This window comes from Schistocerca cancellata, chromosome 8, assembly GCF_023864275.1.
Source record: "Schistocerca cancellata isolate TAMUIC-IGC-003103 chromosome 8, iqSchCanc2.1, whole genome shotgun sequence".
Taxonomy (NCBI): domain Eukaryota; kingdom Metazoa; phylum Arthropoda; class Insecta; order Orthoptera; family Acrididae; genus Schistocerca; species Schistocerca cancellata.
In genome coordinates this window covers 281212987-281238110 of record NC_064633.1, presented here as the reverse complement: position 1 = coordinate 281238110, position 25124 = coordinate 281212987, and the positions used below count along the sequence as shown (strand labels likewise).

At 36.7% G+C, this 25124-nt stretch overlaps 1 protein-coding gene across 1 annotated transcript in view; it reads left to right on the top strand.

The window, feature by feature from the left end:
* The first annotated feature begins 5727 nt into the window (after positions 1-5727).
* LOC126095735 (sorbitol dehydrogenase-like) overlaps positions 5728-25124 on the top strand; it is a 121643-nt gene continuing 102246 nt past the window's right edge. The window contains exon 1 of the mRNA XM_049910503.1: positions 5728-5865. Within this exon, the coding sequence (XP_049766460.1) occupies positions 5806-5865 (60 nt within the window). The 5' untranslated portion in view covers positions 5728-5805. The remainder of the gene's footprint in view (positions 5866-25124) is intronic.

Sequence of the window (25124 nt, the reverse complement as noted above, 5' to 3'; positions counted from 1 at the left end):
GAGTCCCAATATGGGCTTCCGTACAAGAAAATTATTAATATTTTTAGTGATGTTATTTCAGTAGCTGAAATTTTAAATTCTTTCCCTTTTCCCAGTACCTCCAAGGATTTTAAGCAGTGATGTTTGGTGTCACTTCTATTAAAAACGCATGACTCACCACAGACAGAGGATGTCCTATAGAATGATGAGGATAATATTAATCCTGATGTGATTCTTCAGTTTTTCCTGGCGTATTTGTTGCTCGAACAGTCCACAGGTATACTGTCGGTTCATAGTGTCCAACAGGCACACTACGAACTGGCAGTATACCCATGGACTGTTCGAGCAATATTAATCCTGGTAATTTTGATACTGCTGACTCAACCAATATTCACTTAAACATATAACAGATGCTTGCTTGAGATCATCTGACAAGAGTGCTTCACGTTTGTTGATTTTATGTCAAAAAGACTGAACATTCTGATGGAAGAGCATGAATTTTGTACTTCTGTCAAGTTCAGGCACATGTAATTGACCACTTTTCTTTTTTGCCTATTTGTTTTCACTACTGGTGTCTGGTTGTTCCTTGTTTTTGGACATTAAATTAAATAATGAGGCAATTAAAGAAGTGAGTAGCACAAAATTCTTAGGAACTATTATAAATAGACATTTAATATGGTGCAAGCACACAGATGTTCTGTGTACAAGTATAAACACTAAGATCTTTATCATCCACAAAATGACATAAGTTGTGGATGACAAAGCACTCATGGCAATGTACTATGGACTAGTGTTCCCACATCTGTCCTACTCAATTCATATATGGGGAAGAACATAAGATAACTTCCTTAAAAAAATATTTAAAATTCAGAAAAGAACAGTGAAATGTATAGACAAAATACCACCCAGACAAACTTGTAGATTAGCTTTTGTACACTATAACATTATGGTAGTGTACTCATAGTACATCTATCATAATGTTAGAGAAGTAAGAATAAGTGATAAATACGTCCTAAATAAAAATGTACATGACCATGCAACAATAGAAAAGGAAAATTATTACATAAGGCATCAAAATCTGGAAGTGACAATGAGGGCTCATAATGAATCAGGCGAAAGGTTTTCACCAAGTTTTCTAAATCAATAAAGGAATTAAATTTGTTTAAAAATTGTTTAAAAGAGTATCTTACAGAGAAATATATAAATGGTATGAGTGAGTATTAAAATGTCAGATTAAATATTAGCTGTTGTACTGCCACAGAAAATATGGAATAACCTCATATGTGCCTATAAAATGTAATCTTGTTTTTTTACTATATATTTATTGTATAGATCATGCTAAATGGAGAAACACCAAAGAGTGGACAATGAGGAAGAAAGATAGAGCAAGGGTAGAGGTTTTTGAGATTGGGATGTGGTGGAGAATGGGAGGAGTAAGTTGAATGCATATGGAAAAAATTAGAGGTACTGAGAAAATTGGGACAACAGAGGCAGTTGCTGACTGTAGAGAAAAAGAGACAATTGCTGGGTGTAGAGAAAAAAAGAAAGAAATTGTCTTAGGAGATATTTTAAGAAAGAAGGAAGGCCCTTATAAAAATAGTCTTAGCACGGTATGTGAAAGGGAAGAGAAGATCGGGGAGGAAGATATTTGACATCCTGGACAATGTGCTGGATGGGTGCACATACAGTAGCATTAAGAAATAAGACATGGACTACCTGAAATGGAGACACTTAGAAGAAAACTATTGATGAGATATTCATACAGTATTAGTTTCCAACATATGCTACTCTTGATTGATATATACTTTCATAAATATGTCGGATAGTCAACTGATTGACATATTTACAATTTTCACAAACTGCAGAGCACCGTATGTACAAGATATTCTTGACTTCTTTTGTATCTTTTGGAGTTCCATAATGAATGAATGGGTTGGGTCATTTATGTTCTAATGTGTGATACTGCAGCACTAAAAAACAAAACACTTACATTTGTGACTGATAGATTTTCAGATATAGGGTCTGTAGATGACTTTGTCAAGTTAGAAAGCTTAGATTAGATTAGATTAGATTAATCCTAGTTCCATGGATCATGAATACGATATTTCGTAATGATGTGGAACGAGTCGAGTTTTCCAATACATGACATAATTAGGTTAATTTAACAACATACTTAAGTTAATATAACAACTTTATTCTTTTGTGTGTTTTTTTTATTTTTCTTTATTTTTTATTTTTATTTTTTTTATTTTTATTTTTATTTTTTTTTATTTTTTTTTCTTAATTTATATCTAAAAATTCCTCTATGGAGTAGAAGGAGTTGTCATTCAGAAATTCTTTTAATTTCTTCTTAAATACTTGTTGGTTACCTGTCAGACTTTTGATACTATTTGGTAAGTGACCGAAGACTTTAGTGCCAGTATAATTCACCCCTTTCTGTGCCAAAGTTAGATTTAATCTTGAATAGTGAAGATCATCCTTTCTCCTAGTATTGTAGTTATGCACACTGCTATTACTTTTGAATTGGGTTTGGTTGTTAATCACAAATTTCATAAGAGAGTATATATACTGAGAAGCTACTGTGAATATCCCTAGATCCTTAAATAAATGTCTGCAGGATGATCTTGGGTGGACTCCAGCTATTATTCTGATTACACGCTTTTGTGCAATAAATACTTTATTCCTCAGTGATGAATTACCCCAAAATATGATGCCATATGAAAGCAATGAGTGAAAATAGGCGTAGTAAGCTAATTTACTAAGATGTTTATCACCAAAATTTGCAATGACCCTTATTGCATAAGTAGCTGAACTCAAACGTTTCAGCAGATCATCAATGTGTTTCTTCCAGTTTAATCTCTCATCAATGGACATACCTAAAAATTTGGAATGTTCTACCTTAGCTATATGCTTCTGATTAAGGTCTATATTTATTAATGGCGTCATACCATTCACTGTACGGAACTGTATGTACTGTGTCTTATCAAAATTCAGTGAGAGTCCGTTTACAAGGAACCACTTAGTAATTTTCTGAAAGACAGTATTGACAATTTCATCAGATAATTCTTGTTTCTCAGGTGTGATTACTATACTTGTATCATCAGCAAAGAGAACTAACTTTGCCTCTTCATGAATATAGAATGGCAAGTCATTAATATATAATAAGAACAATAAAGGACCCAAGACTGACCCTTGTGGAACCCCATTCTTGATAGTTCCCCAGTTTGAGGAATGTGCTGATCTTTGCATGTTACGAGAACTACTTATTTCAACTTTCTGCACTCTTCCAGTTAGGTACGAATTAAACCATTTGTGCACTGTCCCACTCATGCCACAATACTTGAGCTTGTCTAGCAGAATTTCATGATTTACACAATCAAAAGCCTTTGAGAGATCACAAAAAATCCCAATGGGTGGTTTTCGGTTATTCAGATCATTCAAAATTTGACTGGTGAAAGCATATATGGCATTTTCTGTTGAAAAACCTTTCTGGAAACCAAACTGACATTTTGTTAGTACTTCATTTTTACAGATATGTGAAGCTACTCTTGAATACATTACTTTCTCAAAAATTTTGGATAAAGCTGTTAGAAGGGAGATTGGACGGTAATTGTTGACATCAGATCTATCCCCCTTTTTATGCAAAGGTATAACAATAGCATATTTCAGTCTATCAGGGAAAATGCCCTGTTCCAGAGAGCTATTACACAGGTGGCTGAGAATCTTACTTATCTGTTGAGAACAAGCTTTTAGTATTTTGCTGGAAATGCCATCAATTCCATGTGAGTTTTTGCTTTTAAGCAAGTTTATTATTTTCTTAATTTCAGAGGGAGAAGTGGGTGAGATTTCAATTGTATCAAATTGCATAGGTATGGCCTCTTCCATTAACAGCCTAGCATCTTCTAATGAACACCTGGATCCTACTATATCCACAACATTTAGAAAATGATTATTAAAAATATTTTCAACTTCTGACTTTTTGTTCGTAAAGCTTTCATTCAATTTGATGGTAATACTGTCTTCCTCTGCTCTTGGTTGACCTGTTTCTCTTTTAATAATATTCCAAATTGTTTTAATTTTATTATCAGAGTTGCTGATTTCAGACATGATACACATACTCCTGGATTTTTTAATAACTTTTCTTAATATAACACAGTAGTTTTTATAATTTTTGATAGTTTCTGGGTCACTACTCTTTCTTGCTGTCAGATACATTTCCCTTTTCCGGTTACAAGATATTTTTATACCCTTAGTAAGCCATGGTTTGTTACAAGGTTTCTTACGAGTATATTTAACTATTTTCTTGGGGAAGCAGTTTTCAAATGCATTTACAAAAATGTCATGAAATAAATTATATTTTAAATTGGCATCAGGTTCACGGTACACCTCATCCCAGTCTAACTGCTGTAGGCTTTCCCTGAAATTTGCAATTGTTAAATTGTTGACTGAACGTACTACTTTGGAGGACTGTTTAGTATTGCTGAATGGAGCTATGTCATATATTGTAACTAGCTGTGCACCATGATCAGAAAGACCATTCTCAACAGGCTGAGCATTTATCTGGTTAAACTTATCTTGGTCTACAAAGAAGTTATCTATCAGTGAGCTGCTATCCTTTACCACCCGAGTAGGAAAATCAATAACGGGTGTCAAATTGAAAGAACCGAGTAATACTTCAAGGTCATTTTTCCTATTACCCTCTTTCAGAGAATCTACATTGAAGTCCCCACAAATAATAATTGATTTATTTTTCCCAGAAGGCCTCTGTTTTACATCAAACTCCACAACAGAGTGGTTCAGCCGTCATAATCATTAGTTTTTGTTTGGTTTATGAAGAGCTCTGATAATGGTGTCATTGAAATATTGACATTGGCAGACAGCAAGGCTGCTTATATGCCAGTGTGAATTGACACTACATAACGTCTCATTATGAATGTAAAAAAATGCACAAATGTCAGATATTTTTGTGTCTTCTATCATGCACTTTGGAAGATATTTAAAGACAGGAGTTAATCAGTTTTCGGTCCTTACTAGCAATGGTGACAGATTTTTATCTGTTTTTGGTATTCTGTTGGGTATTATTGACCATATTTTTAAGTGAGACAGCACATTAAAATATCAGAAAATCTGAACAACTGTATCCATCAGAATACCTGAAGGCAGTTCAATATCATCATCTGCAGAAAAAACCTAAACTCATTTAAGTACAGGAGGCATCAAAAATGACAATGACAAAAACCAACTTAAGGACTGGATGCAGAATGAAAATATTGAATAGTAAAGTTGATAGGAAGTTTGCTTATGTCCATGTCTCATGACTCCAGCCATAATAACAGCACATATCAAACTTAATGATGAAATGAGATAATTTTGTCTTTTGGAGATGAACAGTGACCTTTATAACTAAATAAACTATAGAATTTCCAGTCTTGGTCACATTTTGATTTATCTGAAGAGATAAAAATTTTCAGGGTTACAGTCACCATCAAATACTGAAAAACAGTGACATGGAAGATGAGTAGCTGTAAAATAAAATATGACTAAGCCTATGAATTCAACAGTTTATTTAATTCATTATGACTTGCAAGAGCATTATTAAGTCTCTTGTATCTCAGAAAACTGTTCTACATCAAACATCAAGGAAGGAGATAAGATACGGCACAAGTGGCTTAAATCTCAGTGTCATGAAATGTAAATATGTCAGTGTGGTGAGCTTTGTCATACACAGTTTCTGAAGTTCTTGGCTGATATCTACTCCCAAAAAGCATTTGTTCTGTTGACTGGAAGACCTTTAGTTTTGAGTTTTGTGTTACATAGTAGAATAACATGGAGTCACAAGCAGAAAATCTTGCTGCAGTACTGCACATCAAAGATATTATTCGCATAGTATGTATGCTGTTAATAATAAGTATTATATGCTTACTTCTGAATAGATTCAGATGAAAAACATTTAATTTACTTGGATTTTTTCCCTTTTGCAAGGAGCACACTTTCTCTGATCCTAATATAATTAAAATATATTAAAAGGGTCCCAGAGTGACACTTTTTTTACTGACATAATGATTCAACTTTTATGCAGTGTTTTCAAAACTTATACCATTGTTAGCAATAATGATACCAATGATTATTGTGTATCATATTACGTATTTGTTTTGTGTGATGAAGGGTAACATAGATAGATGTAACATATACTGCATACTGACTTGGTTCTAGTCTTGATTATCAATATTTATGCTGCATACACAGATTACATCTCTATGATTCAATTTAGTAAGATTTTATAAGACTCTCATCCCATTTACAGGTGAGAATCTCATGCTGATATAGGATGATGAATCACTGTACTCAGCTGTCTTTAGGCATTTGGTTCTTCTCATCTCCCAAAAATCTCTTCATCTTCTCACTATGCATCTCCAGTCTTTCTGATTGCTCTCTGTTAGTAGTTTGGATGTGATGTTATAAAATTGTCTGTCTCTGTGTAATCTGTGGAGCCCCCAATGGGCCAAAAGTGATACACAAGGGTGCATTTTGGGCGTTGACTAACTACTGGAACTTGTCTTATTAGATTCTGTTTACATTGTGATGAAGTGCCATGTCATAGTGGTAAGATAAAGATCACATGTATTTGGAAAGACAACAGATCAAATCCCCACCAGCAATTCTGATTTAGGTTTCCCAAAATTTTCCTAAATTGCCTATGGCAAATAATGTGTCAATTCCTTTGAGACAAGTGATTGATTTCCTCCTCCATTCTTTCCCAGTCTAACCTTGCATTCTGCATCTAATGACCGAATCAAAGATATGTCAAAATCTAATATTCCTTTATGACATGAATGGTTCTCCTGGACAGTCATGAACTGTACCTTTGTTCTATATGTCACTTAAATTTCAGATGTATTTTCCACTGATTACATAACTGTGTGCTCAAAAATTAAAGTACTTCTGAGCTTTTGCATATCCAGATATTTTCTTGAACCTTAAACCCTAACATTCCTCCCAATATTTGTAATTCCAATTTTGTTAGTGGGATTGACTTTGATGCTAATGATGTTATCTCACCTATATTGAGTGGCTCAGAGAGAATGACTGTCTGTTAGTGGTAGAAAGAGATTTCTAGTAACAGATATTACAAGTAACTATGTAGACTTCACACAATTTTTCTGCAATGTGTTTATTGGCCTCTCTATCATTGTCAGTATTCCTAATAATTTCACCTAAGTACCTGACATGTTTAGTGTGTACAATATTGCCATATTTCCTCATAATAGAGCTCAGATCTGCATTCTTGCAAATCATCTTCTTTGATTCTTCATAAGAAAGTTGGATGCCCGTTCTGACAGTAATATCATGCAGTTTTTCTGTGGTGTGTTTGGCTTCAGTGGTAATTATTAGAAGGCCGTTTTTAAAGATAACGCACTAATAGTGACTTCTTGATCCTTTTTCCTTGTTTATTTCCAGGTGTGTATTTTTTATGTTATGGTGATCTTGTCTAGTAACAGATGGATATAACTCATCACTTTGCCTTAGAGATGATTTTATTTCCAAAAGATGAGGAGATTTCAGTCATGAATTTTAATGTGGAGATTTTCTTCTTGAAATATGTTTGATTAAGTGATTTATTATATTATCCACACTCCATTTGTGTAGTACACTGAACAGAATGATAGGGTCAGTTGAGTTGCATACTATTTAAAAATATACAAAAGCTGCCCCTCCCCTCCCCCATGTATCATGGTCCTTGCCACTGGTGAGGAGGCTTGCCTGCCTCAGCGACATATTTAGCCATACCATAGGTGCAACTACAATGGAGGGGTGTATGTTGAGAGGCCAGACAAAGATGTGTTTCCTGAAGGGGGGCAGCAGCCTTTTCAGAAGTTGCAAGAGCAACAGTCTGGATGAAAAAGTAGTCCCCCATTTGGATCTTCATGTGGGGACTGCTCAGAAGGATTTCATTATCAGGATAAACAAATTTGACATTCTACTGATTGGAGCATGGAATGTCAGATTCATTAATCAGGCACACAAGTAAGAAAATTTAAAAAGGGAAATGGATAGGTTAAAGTTAGATATAGTGGGAATTAATGAAGTCCGGTGGTGGGAGGAACGAGACGTCTGATCAACTGAATACAGGATTATAAATACAAAATCAAATAGTGGAAATTCAGGAGTAGCTTTAATAATGAATAAAAAATAGGAACACAAATAAGCTACTATGAACAGCATAGTGAAAACATTATTGTAGCAAAGGTAGACACAAATCCCACACTTACCAAGTAGTACAAGTTTATATGCCATCTAGGTCAACAGATGAGGAGAAGATTGAGGAAATGTATGATGAAATAAAATAAATTATTCAGATCGTTCAGGGAGATAAAAATTTAATAATCATGGGGGACTGGAATTTGATAGCAGGAAAAGGAAGTGAAGGAAAAGTAGTAGGTGAACATGGACTGGGGGAAAGGAATGAAAGAGGAAGCCAACCTGGTAGAACTTTGTAATGGTAACACAGTGATTTAGGAACCAGGTTTTAAATTGTAAGACATTTCCAGGGGCAGATGAGGACTCTGACCATAATTTATTGGTTATGAACTGCAAATTCAAACTGAAGAAACTGCAGAAGGGCAGGAATTTAAGGAGATGGGGTCTGGATAAAATGAAAGAACCAGAGGTTATAAAGAGTTTCAGAGAGAGTATTAGGGAACAATTGATGAGAACAGGGGAAAGGAATACAGTCGAAGAAGAAATGGTTGCTTTAATAGATGAAATAGTGAAGACAGCAGAGGATCAAGTAGGTAAAAATATGAGGGCTAATAGAAATCCTTGGGTAACACAAGAGATATTGAATGTATTTGATGAAAGGAGAAAATACAAAAAGGCAGTAATGTAAGCAGGTGAAAAGGAATACCAATGTCCCAAAATGAGATTAACAGGAAGTGCAAAATTGCTAAGCAGGAATGGCTAGAGGACAAATGTAAGAATGTAGAAGCATATGTCACTAGGAGTAAGATAGATCCCACCTACAAGAAATTTAAAGAGATGTTTGGAGAAAAGAGAACCACCTGCATGAATACCAAATGCTCAGATGGAAAAGCAGTCCTAAGCAAAGAAGGGAAAGCAGAAAGTTGGAAGAAGAACATATAGGGTCTATACAAGGGTGATGTTCTTTGAGTACAGTAGAAGAGGACATAGATGGAGATGAGAAGGGAAATAGGATGTTGCATGAAGAGTTCAACAAAGCACTGAAAGACCTAAGTCAAAACATGGCCCTGGGATTAGACAACTTTCTATTAGAGCAATTGATAGCCTTGGGAGAACCAGCCATGACAACCCTTCCATCTGGTGAGCAAGATGTATGAGACAGGTAAAATACCCTCAGACTTCAAGAAGAATATAATAATTCCAATCCCAAAGAAAGCACATGTTGACAGGGGTGAAAATTACTGAACTATCACTTTAATAAGTCACAGTTGCAAAATACTAACACGAATTCTTTACTGAAAAATGGAAAAACTGGTAGAAGCTGACCTTGGGGAAGATTATTTTGGATTCTGGAGAAATGTAGGAACACGTGAGGCACTACTGATTTTCTATGAGAAGATAAATTAAGGAAGGGGAAGCTACATTTATAGCTTTGTAGGCTTAGAGAAAGTTTTTGACAATGTTACTGGAATATTTTCTTTCTAATTCTAAAGGTATCCAGCATAAAATACAGGGAGCGAAAGGCTATTTAGAATTTTTACAGAAACCAGATGGCAGTTATAAGGCTCAAGCTGTATGAAAGGGAAGCAGTGGTCAAGAAGGGCATGAGACAGGGTTGTAACCTATCCCTGACATTATTCAATCTGTATATTGAGTAAAGGAAACAAAAGAACATTTGGAGTAGGAATTAAAGTCCAGGGAGAAGAAATGAAGACTTGAGGTTTGCCGATGACATTGTAATTCTGTTGAAGATAGCAAAGAACTTGGAATAACAGTTGAATGAAATGGACAGTGTGTTGAAAGCAGTATACATGATGAACATTAACAAAAGTGAAATGAGGATAATGAAATGTAATAGAATTAAATCAGGTGATGCTGAGGGAATTAGATTAATTGAGACACTTAAAGTAGTAGATGAGGTTTGCTATTTGGGAAGCAAAATAATTGATGATGGTGAAATCTAGGGATGATATAAAATGTAGATGGGCAATGGCAAGAAAAGAATTTCTGAAGAAGAGGAATTTGTTAACATTGAGTATACATTTAAGTGTCAGGAAGTCCTCTCTGAAAGTATTTGTACAGAGTTCAGCCATGTATGGAAGTGAAACATGAATGATAAACAGTTTAGACAAGAAGAGAACAGAAGTTTTTGAAATGTGATGCTACAGAAGAATGGCTGAAGATTAGGGGGTAGATCACATAACTAATGAAGAGGTACTGAATAGAATCAGGGAGATGAGAAATTTCTGGTACATACTCACTAGAAAAAGGGATCGGTTGGTAGGACACATTTTGAAACATCTAGGGATCACCAATTTCATACTGGAGGGAAGTGTGGGAGGTAAAAGTCACAGAAGTAGATCAAGACATGAATGGGGTAATAGTGAAAATTGATTGGCAGTTCTGTAGTATCTTCCTGAGGTACATGATCTAGTCTGTGAATGACAGGCATTGTAGGAATCTCACTTGCTAGTCAGTATCTTTCATTACGCCTGTTGCTTTATTTTGGTAATTAGGTCATTTTAAACTACTTTGTGCGCAAGTCGTTTTTAGATAAAATAATCTACTCACCAAGCAGTGGCAGAAGTAAACATATACAGAAGTTAAGGAAATGTGCAATCTTTCAGAGCAAATGGCTCCTTCTTCTCAGAGAAACATTGAAGGTGAAGGAAGAGGTATGAACAAGAAGGATTGGTGACATTTAGGAGATGGAGAGTGTTATAGAAAAGTCACCCAGGGGCCAGGTCATGGGAGACTTACCAGACAGAATAAGAAGGAAAGACTTCCCTCCCCATCTTGTCTGGTAAATCTCCCGTGACTCAGCATTGTGCATAACTTTTTATGTAACCTTACACATCTCCTAAATCTCACCAATCCTTTTCCTTCATCCAGAGCCATGCCAGCGTGATCCTGTGCTCTTGACAGAACTCCCAAAGCTGTTGAACCCCCTGCAGCTCAACCGCCCTCAAGAAAAAACTAGATTTCTCCAGTTTTTCTACACAGATTTAGAAATTTTGTAATATTTAAGGTAGGTTTAGTGAAAATGAAACTTCATTTTAAAAATATTATTTAAATGACCCATATGGATGAAAAATATTGCACACAATAAGTTAAATGTATAATTGTCATAAAGAAATTCCACAATGTACAGACATTCTAAACAAACTGAGCATAAAAGAAAATCTATGCCTCATTGTTTGTGGCAACTATTGTACACTCATTTCAGTCTGATGTATAATAAAGAGTAGATTTTATTTGCTCCTCATAAATTATTAGTAGTGTTTGCTCGTCATAAATTATTAGTAGCGTATGAACCACTAATAGGAAATTAAATAAAAAAGGCTACAATTAAGTATTGAGAACACTTTCTTTTAAAAAGTTGTGTTTTTATTATAATTTTGATTTACACTTCATTACTTTGGGTGGAGCAAACACATTGATCATGTCACTGTAGGTAAATTGAGCAACTGTGTCATATTCAACTGATAAGGTAACTGAATTTTCATCAGTCTGCCTCACATACACTTAACCTTAAGGAATTTTTTATTCTCCTTAATTTTCTGACAGTGTGTTGACAAAACTCTGCAGTCACTGATAAAACAACTTCAAAATATCCAAACAGAAATATGTGTCAGAGTTCTTCATTAGCTCTTTCTACTGGAACTTGAATGCTTCTGCTTTATTAACTAGCTCAGCTGTATCAATATTTCTGTTATACTTGGCACCAGAATCAGCTGTATACTTTTTTAAATAAGTTACAGAGCTCTTGTTTAAAGCTTTCCTAACAGAAAAGTAAAGGGAGTTGAAATGGTGCATTGTATGTGAGATAAATTTCCCATTTAACTTTTTATTCTATCAAATTCTTTGAAGTAGTTTAGTCTGACAGCGTCACTCTAGTCCTCAGTTAGCAGAAATAATCAAAAGCAGAAGCATTCAGTTAAATTGCACATTTCCTTCAAGACTTGTTGGCCAACCTTCAAGATCGTACAACATCATATCAAAGTAGCCGAAAACTCCATTGTTGAATATCTGCTAGCTGTGTAGACACATAAGCCATATTACACCAGCTCTGTATTAGTCATTTTCTTATGTACTACTTGAATGAAGTCACTAACTGACAACAGCATGTGTCTACAGTTTACTGTTGCAGGGAAAGGTTCTTCTTGCAGGTGGAAGGTGGGAACTTGTACAGCAGGAGAACTCTTGTATCTCTCCTGTTTGATTCTTAAATCATATTTGTCAGTCTTTTCCCATCTGTCCATTTTCCCTTGGCAGGGGCATAACTCATTATGATCTTGGTATGAGCCTTCCTTCATCCCTCTTCCTCTGCCCACAATCCCTCTGCAAAAAGAAAGAGTCACTGCCTCCACATGCTTGCACATTTCCTTAATTTCCATTTGTGTTTTCTCCTGCTGCTGCTTGGTGAATAGATTTTTTATCTATCCAATCATACAATATTTTCAAAAATTGATTACATTTGTAAATATATTGCTAATTGTTAGATTTATCTTGATACCTTTTTTGTGTATCAAATGAATCAAAGCATTTTTGCAGTCAGTATGTGTAACTTCACTACTCTGTTATTCTACATCCTGTAATGGCTTATCATAAGTCAGTCATCAGTGTGCATCCAATTTTGACCATTGCTGCTGTTATGCCATACTATGTATCTCACCAAAGGTCAGTGGAACAGAGGCCTGGATCAGAATGAAATATTGTCAGATTGCAAATTTTATGTACAATATTCTCAGTTATGTAGGTTGTAAAACTAATGTCTCAGGATAGGATGTCAGAGTTTGTATTTGCCTTGAGTGTTCCATCTGGGCAGCAGAAACAAATACCCTGTTAGTTGTTAGTTTTCCTCTAAAAGTACTGTAGAAATTTTGTGTATTGCTCTGATTTCTCCCAGTCCTCTGAAGTCATACACATATTAAACTTGTTTATTTTTTTGATGTTTGCATCTGTATTTCCTTTATTTACTCATTCAGATTTCATCTGATAATTATAGCCCCCTGATATCTAAAGCTGTTTTAGAATCATATTAATAATGAACTTCTTTGAACTGTGTTAGATCAGTACAAACAACATGTTAAAGAGAATATTTTAAGATTTTTTGACAAAAATCTTAAGTATGGAATAGCCATTTAAGTGGACATTGAATCTGAATGATATATAAAACTGCTGGACTTAAAAAAATTTCTCTTTGATATTAAAGCATGCATGTTCTTACTTCTTTTATGTTCATGTCAAGCAAGTCTGGTGGCCAGCTGAAGTGTTTCAACTCAGGTGAGTGTTCCTGAAGCCACTCTGTAGCAATTCTGGATGTGTGGGGTATCGCATTGTCCTACTGGAATTGCTCAAGCCTGTAGGAATGCACAATGGATAAGTTACATGCTTAATATTGAATATATTTCTTGTAAAATGAATTGACTATCTTATGAAGTCGTTTACCTGATTACATTTTCATTTCGTTCTGTAAATGAAACTAGCCTCCTGCATGATGTGAAAGGCATGAGTCACTATTATTACCATCCTGGACAGTTTCCAGCCTCTAGCTGGGTCTGTATGGAACATAGGCCTCTCCATCATGTTCTGTCTTTCCACCATCTCTCCATCTTCACCTTGGTCCAATCTTCTCCTTTCTTCTGGATGCATTCCTCTATTCCTTTCAGTGATCTGTCTCTCCATCTTCCTTTTGGTCTCTTTCCTTCCAGTTTCATCTCATGTATCCTCCTGGGTATCCTCTTCTTATCCATTCTCTTAACATGTCCATACCATCTCAGCCTTGATTTCTCTATCTCCTCCTGTAATTGTTCCACCTTGATTAACTCTCTGATCCTCTCATTTCTTAACCTATCTATCTTTATTACCCCAATATTGTTTCTCAGGAATTTCATCTAAATAGCTTGTAGTTTGCTTTTCTCTCTTCCTTTCCTAAACCAGGTTTCTGATGAATATGTAGGATCAGGACATAGTATGAATGGTATATAACCTTTTTACTGATTTGGGGTACATTCTTGCTTCTTATCAGGCTTCTGACACTCTTCCAAAATGCTTCTGCTTTTATCCCCCACTCATTTATTTCTCTGTTGTTTTCTCCAACTTCCTGTATCAGGCTTCCTAGGTACTTGAAACTCTCCACTCTCCTAAATCGTTCCCCACCAATTGTTATTCCAGTTGTTCCTCTCTCCTTCTTTCTTGTTGTGATAATCATCTCACTCTTCCTTATATAAAATATCATCTCATATTCTTGTACTGTTTGTTCCCATACATCCAACTGCTCTTGTACTTCCTCTTCCTTATTCCCCCAAATCATCAGATCATCTGCAAACACAATAGCTTTCATCTTCCTTTCAATAATTATTTGTGCTACTGTACTCATTATGACATCCATCACTACAATGAAGAGTAATGGTGAAAGTGCACTTCCCTGTCTCAACCCATTCTTCTGTTTGATCCAAGCTGATCTCTCTCCTCCCACTTTCACACAGCTCTCACTTCCATGGTACATTTCTCTTATCCTCCAAATAATCTGTTTTGCTACTCCTCTGTTCTCCAGGGCTTTCAACATGTTATTTCTATGTACACTCTCCTGTTGTTGTAGTCTTCAGTCCTGAGACTGATTTGATGCAGCTCTCCATACGACTCTATCCTGTGCAAGCTGCTTCATCTCCCAGTACATATTGCAGCCTACATCCTTCTGAATCTGCTTAGTTTATTCATCGCTTGGCCTCCCTCTACAATTTTTACCCTCCATGCTGCCCTCCAATACTAAATTGGTGATCCCTTGATGCCTCAGGACATGTCCTACCAACTGATCCCTTCTTCTAGTCAAGTTGTGCCACAAACTCTTCTACTCCCCAATCCTATTCAATACCTCCTCATTATTTATGTGATCTACCCATCTAATCTTCAGCATTCTTCTGTAGCACCACATTTCAGAAGCTTCTATTCTCTTCTTGTCCAAACTATTTATCATCCATGTTTCACTTCCATACATGGCTACACTCCATACAAATACTTTCAGAAATGTCTTCCTGATACTTAAATCCATACTCAATGTTAACAAATTTCTCTTCTTCATAAACGCTTTCCTTGCCATTGCCAGTCTACATTTTATATCCTCTCTACTTCAACAATCATCAGCTATTTTGCTCCCCAAATAGCAAAACTCTTTTACTGCTTTAAGTGTCTCATTTCCTAATCTAATTCCCTCAGCATCACCCAACTTAATTCAACTACATTCCATTATCCTTGTTTTGCTTTTGATGATGTTCACCTTATATCCTCCTTTCAAGACACTATCCATTCCGTTCAACTGCTCTTCCAAGTCCTTTGCTGTCTCTGAAAGAATAAACAATGTCATAGGCGAACCTTAAAGTTTTTATTTCCTCTCCATGGATTTTAATACCTACTCCAAATTTCATCTGTCTCATACATTTTGCTCACCAGATGGTAGAGTTTTGTCAGGACTGGCTCTCCCAAGGCCGTCAGTAGTTCTAATGGAATGTTGTCTACTTCGGGGGCCTTGTTTCGACTTAGGTCTTTCAGTGCTCTGAGCTCTTGATATTCATACAAGTGGTTCTCTTTTCTCCAAAGGTCTCTTTAATTTTCCTGTAGGCAGTATCTATCTTACCCCTGGCGAGACAAGCCTCTACATCCTTACATTTGTCCTATAGCCGTCCCTGCTTAGCCATTTTGCACTTCTTGTCAATCTCATTTTTGAGACATTTGTATTCCTTTTTGCCTGCTTCATTTACTGCATTTTTATATTTTCTCCTTTCATCAATTAAATTCAATATTTCTTCTGTTACCCAAGGATTTCTACTAGCCCTCATCTTTTTACCTACTTGATCCTCTGCTGCCTTCACTACTTCATCCCTCAAAGCTAACCATTCTTCTTCTACTGTATTTCTTTCCCCCATTCCTGTCAATTGTTCCCTTATGCTCTCCCTCAAACTCTGTACAACCTCTGGTTCTTTCAGCTTATCCAGGTCCCATCTCCTTAAATTCCCACCTTTTTGCAGTTTCTTCAGTTTTAATCTACAGTTCATAACCAATAGATTGTGGTCAGAGTCCACATCTGCCCCTGGGAATGTCTTACAATTTAAAACCTGGTTCCTAAATATCTGTCTTACCATTATATAATCTATCTGAAACCTGTCAGTATCTCCAGGCTTCTTCCAAGTACCGTATTTACTCGAATCTAAGCCGCACTTTTTTTCCGGTTTTTGTAATCCAAAAAACCGCCTGCGGCTTAGAATCGAGTGCAAAGCAAGCGAAAGTTCTGGAAAATGTTGGTAGGTGCCACCATAACTAACTTCTGCAGTAGAATATATGTAGCGCTACACAGGCATGCTTTGTAGGCACAAAGATAAATACTGGCGCCAAAACCAATGCGTCAGTAAAAAAAAAAAGATGGAAGATGAGCTTTTTTCTCCGCCCCGAGTTTCAACCACTGCATTTTCATACATTATCCAACGAAATAATACAAATTCTGTATTGTTCATCTTCGAATGTAGCAGAATTTCAAAGTACTACGAAAATCCGACTGGCAAGACTGTTTGGGATGTTTGTCAATATGGCCAACTCTACGTTCTGAATTTTTTCATACCTGTGAGAAGAGATGGTTGCTAATAGGAACCTGATGAAGTGTGAATCACATGCAGTATTCTCTTCACCATAAGAGTAATACGAATATAAACATTTTGCCATGTATTCTTTCGTGTTTCCTGCTATCTCATTTAAATCCTGTCTACCTAATAAACTACGAAACTAGAGACAACAGCAAACGCGGAAGAATATACATATCATGTCATGTTTATATTCGTATTATTCTTATGCCTAATAGTGATACAGTCAGAAATGAAGCACGGCAACTGACTAGATTTTTAAATCTAAGACGACTCTAATTTCTGTGCAGAATTTGACGTACTAAAGAAGCGGCCGCAAAGATTTTCAAACGGAGAAAAATTTTCGCCTAACTCTCGTTCAGAACATGTTCTATCATACGCAGTCTATTATTTGGTTCTTGTTGATCATTATCAAAGAAAGCAGCAGTGGAAGTAACAACAAATAGCAGTCTTTTGACATTGTTTCGCTAATGAGACGATTCCTCTCTCTTGTTTTTTAATTGTAAGCGGCGGTAGCACGCACGAAAGCAAGCCATGCCGCGAGCAGCGACAGGCCGTAAACACGCACTATCAGAATGCGACAAACAATGTATGACACAGCACAGTAATGCATTTTCAGCTTAGAGTGACGTAAACACCTATAACAAAGAAAACAGCACTTATCAGATCAAAGCAAAACAAGCAATCGATCCAAACCAGACGAAGCACGTGAAAAAGGAAGGGTACCCGTATAAATACGGATGGAGCGCCTGATGCATAGCAATCGCTACCTGGTAAAGCTTAACTGCTAAGCTTACGACTCGAACCAAACTACTGTAGCTGTATCGTCATTCATTATACCTAAATTGTGTCTCATATTAGAATGGACCAACTTTGTTTCGATTTGGAGGTGCGGCCTAAAACTTTTCCCTCCCCTTGAATTTCGAGTCTCAGATTTCAAGTGCGGCTTAGATTCGGGAATTTTTTTTTTCCTTTATTTCAAATCTCATTTTTCAGGTGCGGCTTAGATTCGAGTGTGGCTTAGATTCGAGTAAATACGGTATACAACCTTCTTTTATGATTCTTGAACCAAGTGTTAGGTATGATTAAATTATGCTCTGTGCAGAATTCTACCAGACGGCTTCCTCTTTCATGTCTTACCCCCAATCCATGTTCACCTACTACTTTTCCATCTCTTCCTTTTCCTACTGCCGAATTCCAGTCACCCATGGCTATTAAATTTTCGTCTCGCTTCACTATGTGGATAATTTCTTTTATCTCATCATACATTTCTTCAATTTCTTCATCATCTGCAGAGCTAGTTGGCATATAAACTTGTACTACTGTCATAGTTGTGGGCTTTGTGTCTATCTTGGCCACAATAATGCTTTCACTATGTTGTTTGTAGTAGCTTACCTGAACTCCTACCGGCACAGAAAGGCTGTTTTGGTTAGTGTTACAAGGCCAGATCAGTCAACCATCGAGACTGTTGCCCCTGCAACTACTGAAAAGGCTGCTGCCCCTCTTCAGGAACCACACTTTTGTCTGGCCTCTCAACAGATACCCCTCCGTTGTGGTTGCACCTACAGTACAGCTATCTGTATCGCTGAGGCACGCCAGCCTCCCCACCAATGGCAACGTCTGTGGTTCATGGGGGGACACCCTCCTATGCTTTTTCAATGTCCAGGTAGGTCACTAGTAAACCCATTCCATATTCATAGTGCTGTTCCTGCAGTTGCCTTACAGCAAAAATTAGATCTACATTGGACCTTCCTGTTCAGCAGCTGTGTTGCTCTTCTCTCATTTTTCCTTCTACTTTTTCTCGAATTTGTGCTTCGAAAATTTTCTCAAAAATCTTTGCACAATGACTCATCAATGTTATCCCCCAATAGTTTTTGCACTCTTTTCTATTTCCTTTCTTAAAGATTGGAACGAGTAACAAAATTTAAAGGAAATGTCACATTTATGAACTAAGTATAATGAACAAATATTACTCTTCTGTTTCCTTGTATTCTCATCACTGTAGTCTGTGTCACTGGAAGTACCATCTCCTTTTTCCAAAAATTCCTCTGCCAAAGCTATCTTGAAAGCCATGAACTGGAGAACATTCATCCTGTTGTCACTTAATTTACCCTTGCAACAGAACTCGGGCTCGTTTACTACCTATTTTGTCACGTGGCTCATCTGTAAAGGGGGTTGGTAGTAAACGGTTGCATTATCGCCCCTATTATTGAGTCTGATATTGGCTGGCTTTTGAAGAGCAGTGAATTGAACTATACACGTTCAGATTGAAACTTATTTATTCAAAAGAAACACTTTAACGTTGTGGCCACGCATTTTTAAGTTCACAAATAATAATCGGTGCAATTTGTACACTGTTTGTCTCATACCCACACACTTTCACCTTGTTCCATCGCATACCCTGGCGTCCATGCTTGCACTCGCGGAACTTTGCCGCTCCCAACTCGCCACCACAACGGCCAACCACAAAAGACCTCGATTTTCCCGCTCACATCCACAGTCCTGAGTTGGGTCACATGACACCACAGTAGTCAAAATAATTGCTAAACATGGCCACAATTCGTTTACAGTATTTTATAATATTTAAATACTTAAATCTAAATACATTATATAATTTTACAAATTATCACCACACTTATATAATTCGTTGCAATTAAAAGAAAACCAAAACACCATCCAACGGAACTACAACGTCCATCAAAACACAAAACAAGTATTTTCTGGTCTATTTTGCCCAGCATATTATCTCTGCTGCTGTGCTTTAAATTTTAAATTACTTGAAAGAGTTCCATATTATCCCCTGTTACCTTACATACCCCCACTTCATGGAGACATTACCTTAGTAACGGCAACATGAAGTAGCACCAAATGGAGTGAACCCATATTACTTTACATATTAAACATTTTAATTATAACTATAATGGCACCAAAACATGTAGAACAGTGTTATAGTGGTGAGTTAATCAGTGTAAGTACTGTCATCAGAAAACATACATACATAATCCAACAATGTATCCAACTCAAATATACAATTGGATAGTCTCCTATTGAGTCTGATTGGGCAGGCAAAATAAATGCCCATGTTAGTCTATATGTAGGTTGCACACTCACTGCACATTAACACTTCCACTTTTTACACAGTTGTTTCTGTAAGTTGCACAAAGTTGTTGTAACCAGATCCTTTTGTTCACAGGTTTATGCATTGGAATACAGTCTTTCCAAACTTGCCAGCCAACAGCACTGTGCTTCCTCTCATTAGCCAAGCCATCCTATCAAAATTTAATCAAATCCTCTTAAATCTTGGCTAGACATGCAGACCCACATTTCCCAGGAATCAGGCTATCCAAATCCTCCCTGGAACATCCTGTTTTCACTGATCAGTTCTTATTGAGGTTTGTACAAATGACAAACATGCACATAAATCAAACACAAACATGGCATAGTTAAATATATTCTATTTCACCCTTCAAATATTCCCAGATCAGGACCTCCGACACTTCTACCCCCACGCACCAGTATCAACTCCAGGTGCCACAGATACATTAGGAATTTTAATCAAATCTCATTTTTTTTTTTTACAAACTATTTGCAGATTTCCTCCCTCCTATATTCTCCACATATTTATACAGAAACAGACTATATGTACAGTAGGTTTCAGTTCCCGTATGACTTTCAACAAGGCTTCTATCACACCCACACCAGTTGTGCAAATCCATTGGACAACAGATTCCCTTATTGCAAATATATACAGTATAATGAAGTTTGTTGACCACCAACAATGGCATCGCAACATACACAGTAACACAAATAATACTCCAATTATAAATACACGTATACATAGCCCCCAATAATTTTTTTTTTTTTAACTCGACAATAGTGTACATGGGAATCTCACTTCCTTAACCTTTATTCTTTTACCACATATTTTTTTCAACTCCGTTACATTTCTCAGTCCAAATGGCTTTTTGGACACTGGATATACCAACCTATATGCATTAGGGTGTGGACAACCCGTTATCTCAAAGGGTCCATGGTATAATTCAAATAACTTTTTGATTTCGCCATCAATGTCACTGGATTTTTTCTTGTTCCTCACCAGCACCTTATCTCCCTCCTTGAACTTTGTTGTCTTATACCTTTCTCCATGCCTCCTCTGTCTCTCATGTCCTTTCTTTAACATTTGCTGTCTGGCCACCTGCATCTTCTCTTGACTTGTCAAGTCTTGAGATGGAGGAAAATCTATGTGTTCTGCTATTAGATTGTCAGGCTTGATATCTTTCATGAGCTCATAGGGTGAGAATCCTGTTGCACAACTCTTTACTGTGTTCATAAGATCCTCAAACACAGTTATATATTCTGCCCAAGTACTATGCTTTTTACTGCAATATGTCCTACATAGCCTACCCAGCTCCCTCATATACCTCTCAGCAGGGTTTCCCGCAGGGTGATACACTGAAATCCTTATATGCTTAATCCCAGATCTTTGCATAAACTTTCCCCACACACTAGATACAAATTGTGCTCCATTATCAGACAGAACATTCTCTGGTTTTATAACATTCACAAAGTAATCTTTCTCTAGCTTGTTAATTATATTCTGGCTAGTGGCCTTTTTCAGTGGATACAGCCTTACAAACTTTGAGAATACATCAACAGCTAAAAGAACATACTTTACACCCCCTCGACCTGTTGGCAGCCTCCCAAATAAATCAATAGCCAGCAGTTCACCATTTCTTTTAGGAACAATATTCTGCATCTCTCCTTGTACTGCAATAGTATTATACTTCACTTTTTGACATTTGTCACAAGAAGCCAACTGTCTCTTTACTCTCCTGGCCATGTTGGTAAAAGTAACATAGTCCTGCAGTATTTCCAAACATTTTTGAGCCCCATAATGCCCATGGCTAAGGTGGATGTAATTTATTAATTTTTCCACATGCTCATCTGGAAAACATACCTTCCACTCCTCTTTGTCCAAATTTCTTCGTCTAAATAAAATACCTTTATAAATTCTATAATATTTAGCTATTTTTTCATGTTCTTTACTACCAAAGTTTGTTTTGATAAACTTCAAGGTTTGGTCCCCATTCTGAAGTCTCCTCATGTCCTTACAGATGGATCTGATTTCCTTCTCTCCACCCACTCCTTTCATATACAATATCTGTAGTTCTTTCTCGTCTCCATTCGCTTCATGTTCTTCTCCAATGAAAGGTAATCTTGATAAGGCATCAGCCACATTGTTGTCTGTGCCCTTAATATATCTTATCTCATAGTTAAACTGCTGCAAAAACATGGCCCATCTCATGAGTCTATTATTTAACAGCTTACATTCTTGCAAATAGCTCAGAGCCTTATGGTCTGTGTAAACAATCACTTTCCTACCTTCCACATATATCCTGAACTTCTGAAATCCAAAAACTATGGCTAAAAGTTCCTTCTCTGAGATACCATACATCAATTCATGTTTGGATAGCATTCTGCTTGCAAAAGCTATTGCCCTGTGCTCGGTCTTCCCATCTACTACCCTCTCCTGAAATAGCACTGCCCCTATCCCATAATCTGAGCTGTCTGCCCCAATACAGAAAGGCAAAGACAAATCTGGATAGAACAAAATTTTGCTGTTTTTTAAGCTATTCTTGATGGCTTTAAATTCCCGGTCACAGTCAGATGTCCAGCACCAGGTTACACTTTTCTTTAATAGTCTACATAAGTTAGGTGAATTCAGGCTATAATCACTTATGTACTTCCTATAGAATGAACATAGTCCTATAAATGATTTCAATTGTTTCCTGTTCGTTGGCACCTTGCAGTCAACAATAGCCTTGATTTTCTCTTTATTGGGCAGAATGCCATCAGGAGTTAACTGATGACCGAGAAATAGTAATGTTGCTTGAAAAAATTCACACTTACTTAACTTAAGGGTCATCCCCCCTTTAGATATAGCCTTTAATACATCCTCCAACAGCTGACAGTGCTCTTGCCAATTGCTACTCGTAATCAAAATGTCATCTACGTACACGGTCAATTTTCTCATTAGTTCATCACCCAACACATGACTTAAAGCCCTTACAAAAACTGCTACAGATATTGATAAACCAAATGGCACAACTGTAAACATATAAGTCCTGCCCTCAAATAAGAAAGCAGTGTACTTTCTGCTCTCTTCAGCCAATTGCACCTGCCAGAACCCTGAAGTCAAATCAACACTTGACAGAATTTTAACATTATAAAATTTTTGCAACAGCTCATCCATGTTCTCTGGCTGATCATTTTCTTTGACTATTATTTTATTTAGCTTTCTTGCATCCAGTACTATTCTTATAGAACCATCCCTCTTTTTCACCACTACTATTGGATTACAATACTCACTCCTCCCCATTTCCAGTATGCCCCACTTCAACATCATCTGTATCCTTGCCCTTACAGCCTCTCTATTAGCTATTGCTATAGGATAAGGTTTGGCCCTTATCACTTCATGTGGCAATACCCTCAAAACATAACTGAAATCTACGACTTTTCCAGGTCTGTCAGAGAACACATGCTTATGCTTACACAACAAACCTGTAAGCTGCACCATTTGTACCTCATTTAAATGTCCCATTTCATTCACTTTGTCATGTATCTGCTGTTCAGTGCAGATCTCATCACCTACCTCTTCTATCCTTTGTAAATGAGTAATAGTCTCACCTCCTTTTAATTCCCTTTAAATTTTATTCTTCGTCTATTTCCACCAGCATCAAATTCTACCATTCTGTTCTTTACAAAAATGCTACAGTCATACTTGTACAAGAAGTCCATACCCAAAATTACATTCAATGCCAAACCCTTCACCACAAAGCAACTAATATCAAAACAATACTCATTACTATTAAATTCCAGTAATACTTCCCTGCTGATGGGCTTGCTACATGTCCCAGTTGCTGTCTTAATTTTGACTCCTGTAACTGGTAATTCTATTAATCCTAAACCTTTAATTTGCTGCCAGAAAGATTCAGAGATTGCAGATAAACTTGAGCCAGAGTCTAATAATGCTATATCTGCAACTCCTCCCACACTGATATCAATTATTGGCTGTATCACCTCTATTTCTACTCTGCTCAGCCCTGATTCCTGTAATAAATCTCTTTCTACTTCACTCCTGCTTTCCTCTTGCATAATGCAAATATCTTTAGGTCTTTCTCCAAAACATACATCAGTATCCCCTTCAAACAGATCCTTAATAGCAAACTCAACATTCTCTTCTTCACTTAATTCTTCCAATTTTCTGGCAATTTTAAATTTTATTTTACCCCATTCTTCAGGCATCAAAGCTTTATGTAATTTTGCATAGGACACCCAATCACTCAAATCATAATCAGCCTCCTCCTTTCCTAACCATCCACAATTAACATCTTTGAGGCTTGCATCATCAGTTAAGAAAACATAGGTTTCAATTTTATCTTCTGGGCAACCTACAGCAACGTTCTCCATATCATTACACATTTCCATATCCACACTGAAGTCATTATCACTACCACAGTTAACACCTGCACCCACAAGCACAGTAACCTTATCAGTAGGTGATTTACCAGCATTTTCCACATTGTTAAATACACCACTCATATTAGCCTTTTCATCACACTGAATAACCCTTGCCTCACCTTTTCCACAATTCTCCATACTATTTCCAATAGACATCTCTACCCATTCATCACACCCATTATTACTGTGAACATTGCCCCTTAATTCCATATCCACTTCTGTTCCCCCTTTTGATGAAACTACCTCTGTCTCTGGTCTTTCAATGAATTTTGCTGCACACAAACCAATATTGTCCTCCTCTGCTTGTAATTTCTCTTCCCTTTTAAACATGTCATCAATGTAAAACTCCCACTGTTGATTGCTGATATTAGCCTTGTTCCCTTTTTTCCTCTTATACCTTTTATCTGTATTTCTATAATTGTTAAAACCCCTCCATAGATTTTCATTTCCTAAGACAGCATCCATATGACATATCCCAATTTCCCTATTTTCCTTGCTGACTTTATTACTCATCCCATCATGTCCTTGTCTGGCCCTGTTCACATAATTACCAGCCCCCCTGCGGACCTTAAGTGAGGCATCAATTAGTTTTTTGATTGCCTACCCTGTCCATTTGCATCTGGCATTCCTACCCTCATACCTTCTCTATCACTCCTCATCTGATCAAAATTGTCTCTTCTCCCTCCTAAAATTTCTGTTATACCTTTGTGGCTTGCTTCTCCAATCTCTATCCTGATCACTTCTATCTTCTCTCCACCTGTTATGGTTATTACTGTATTCATAATTAATACT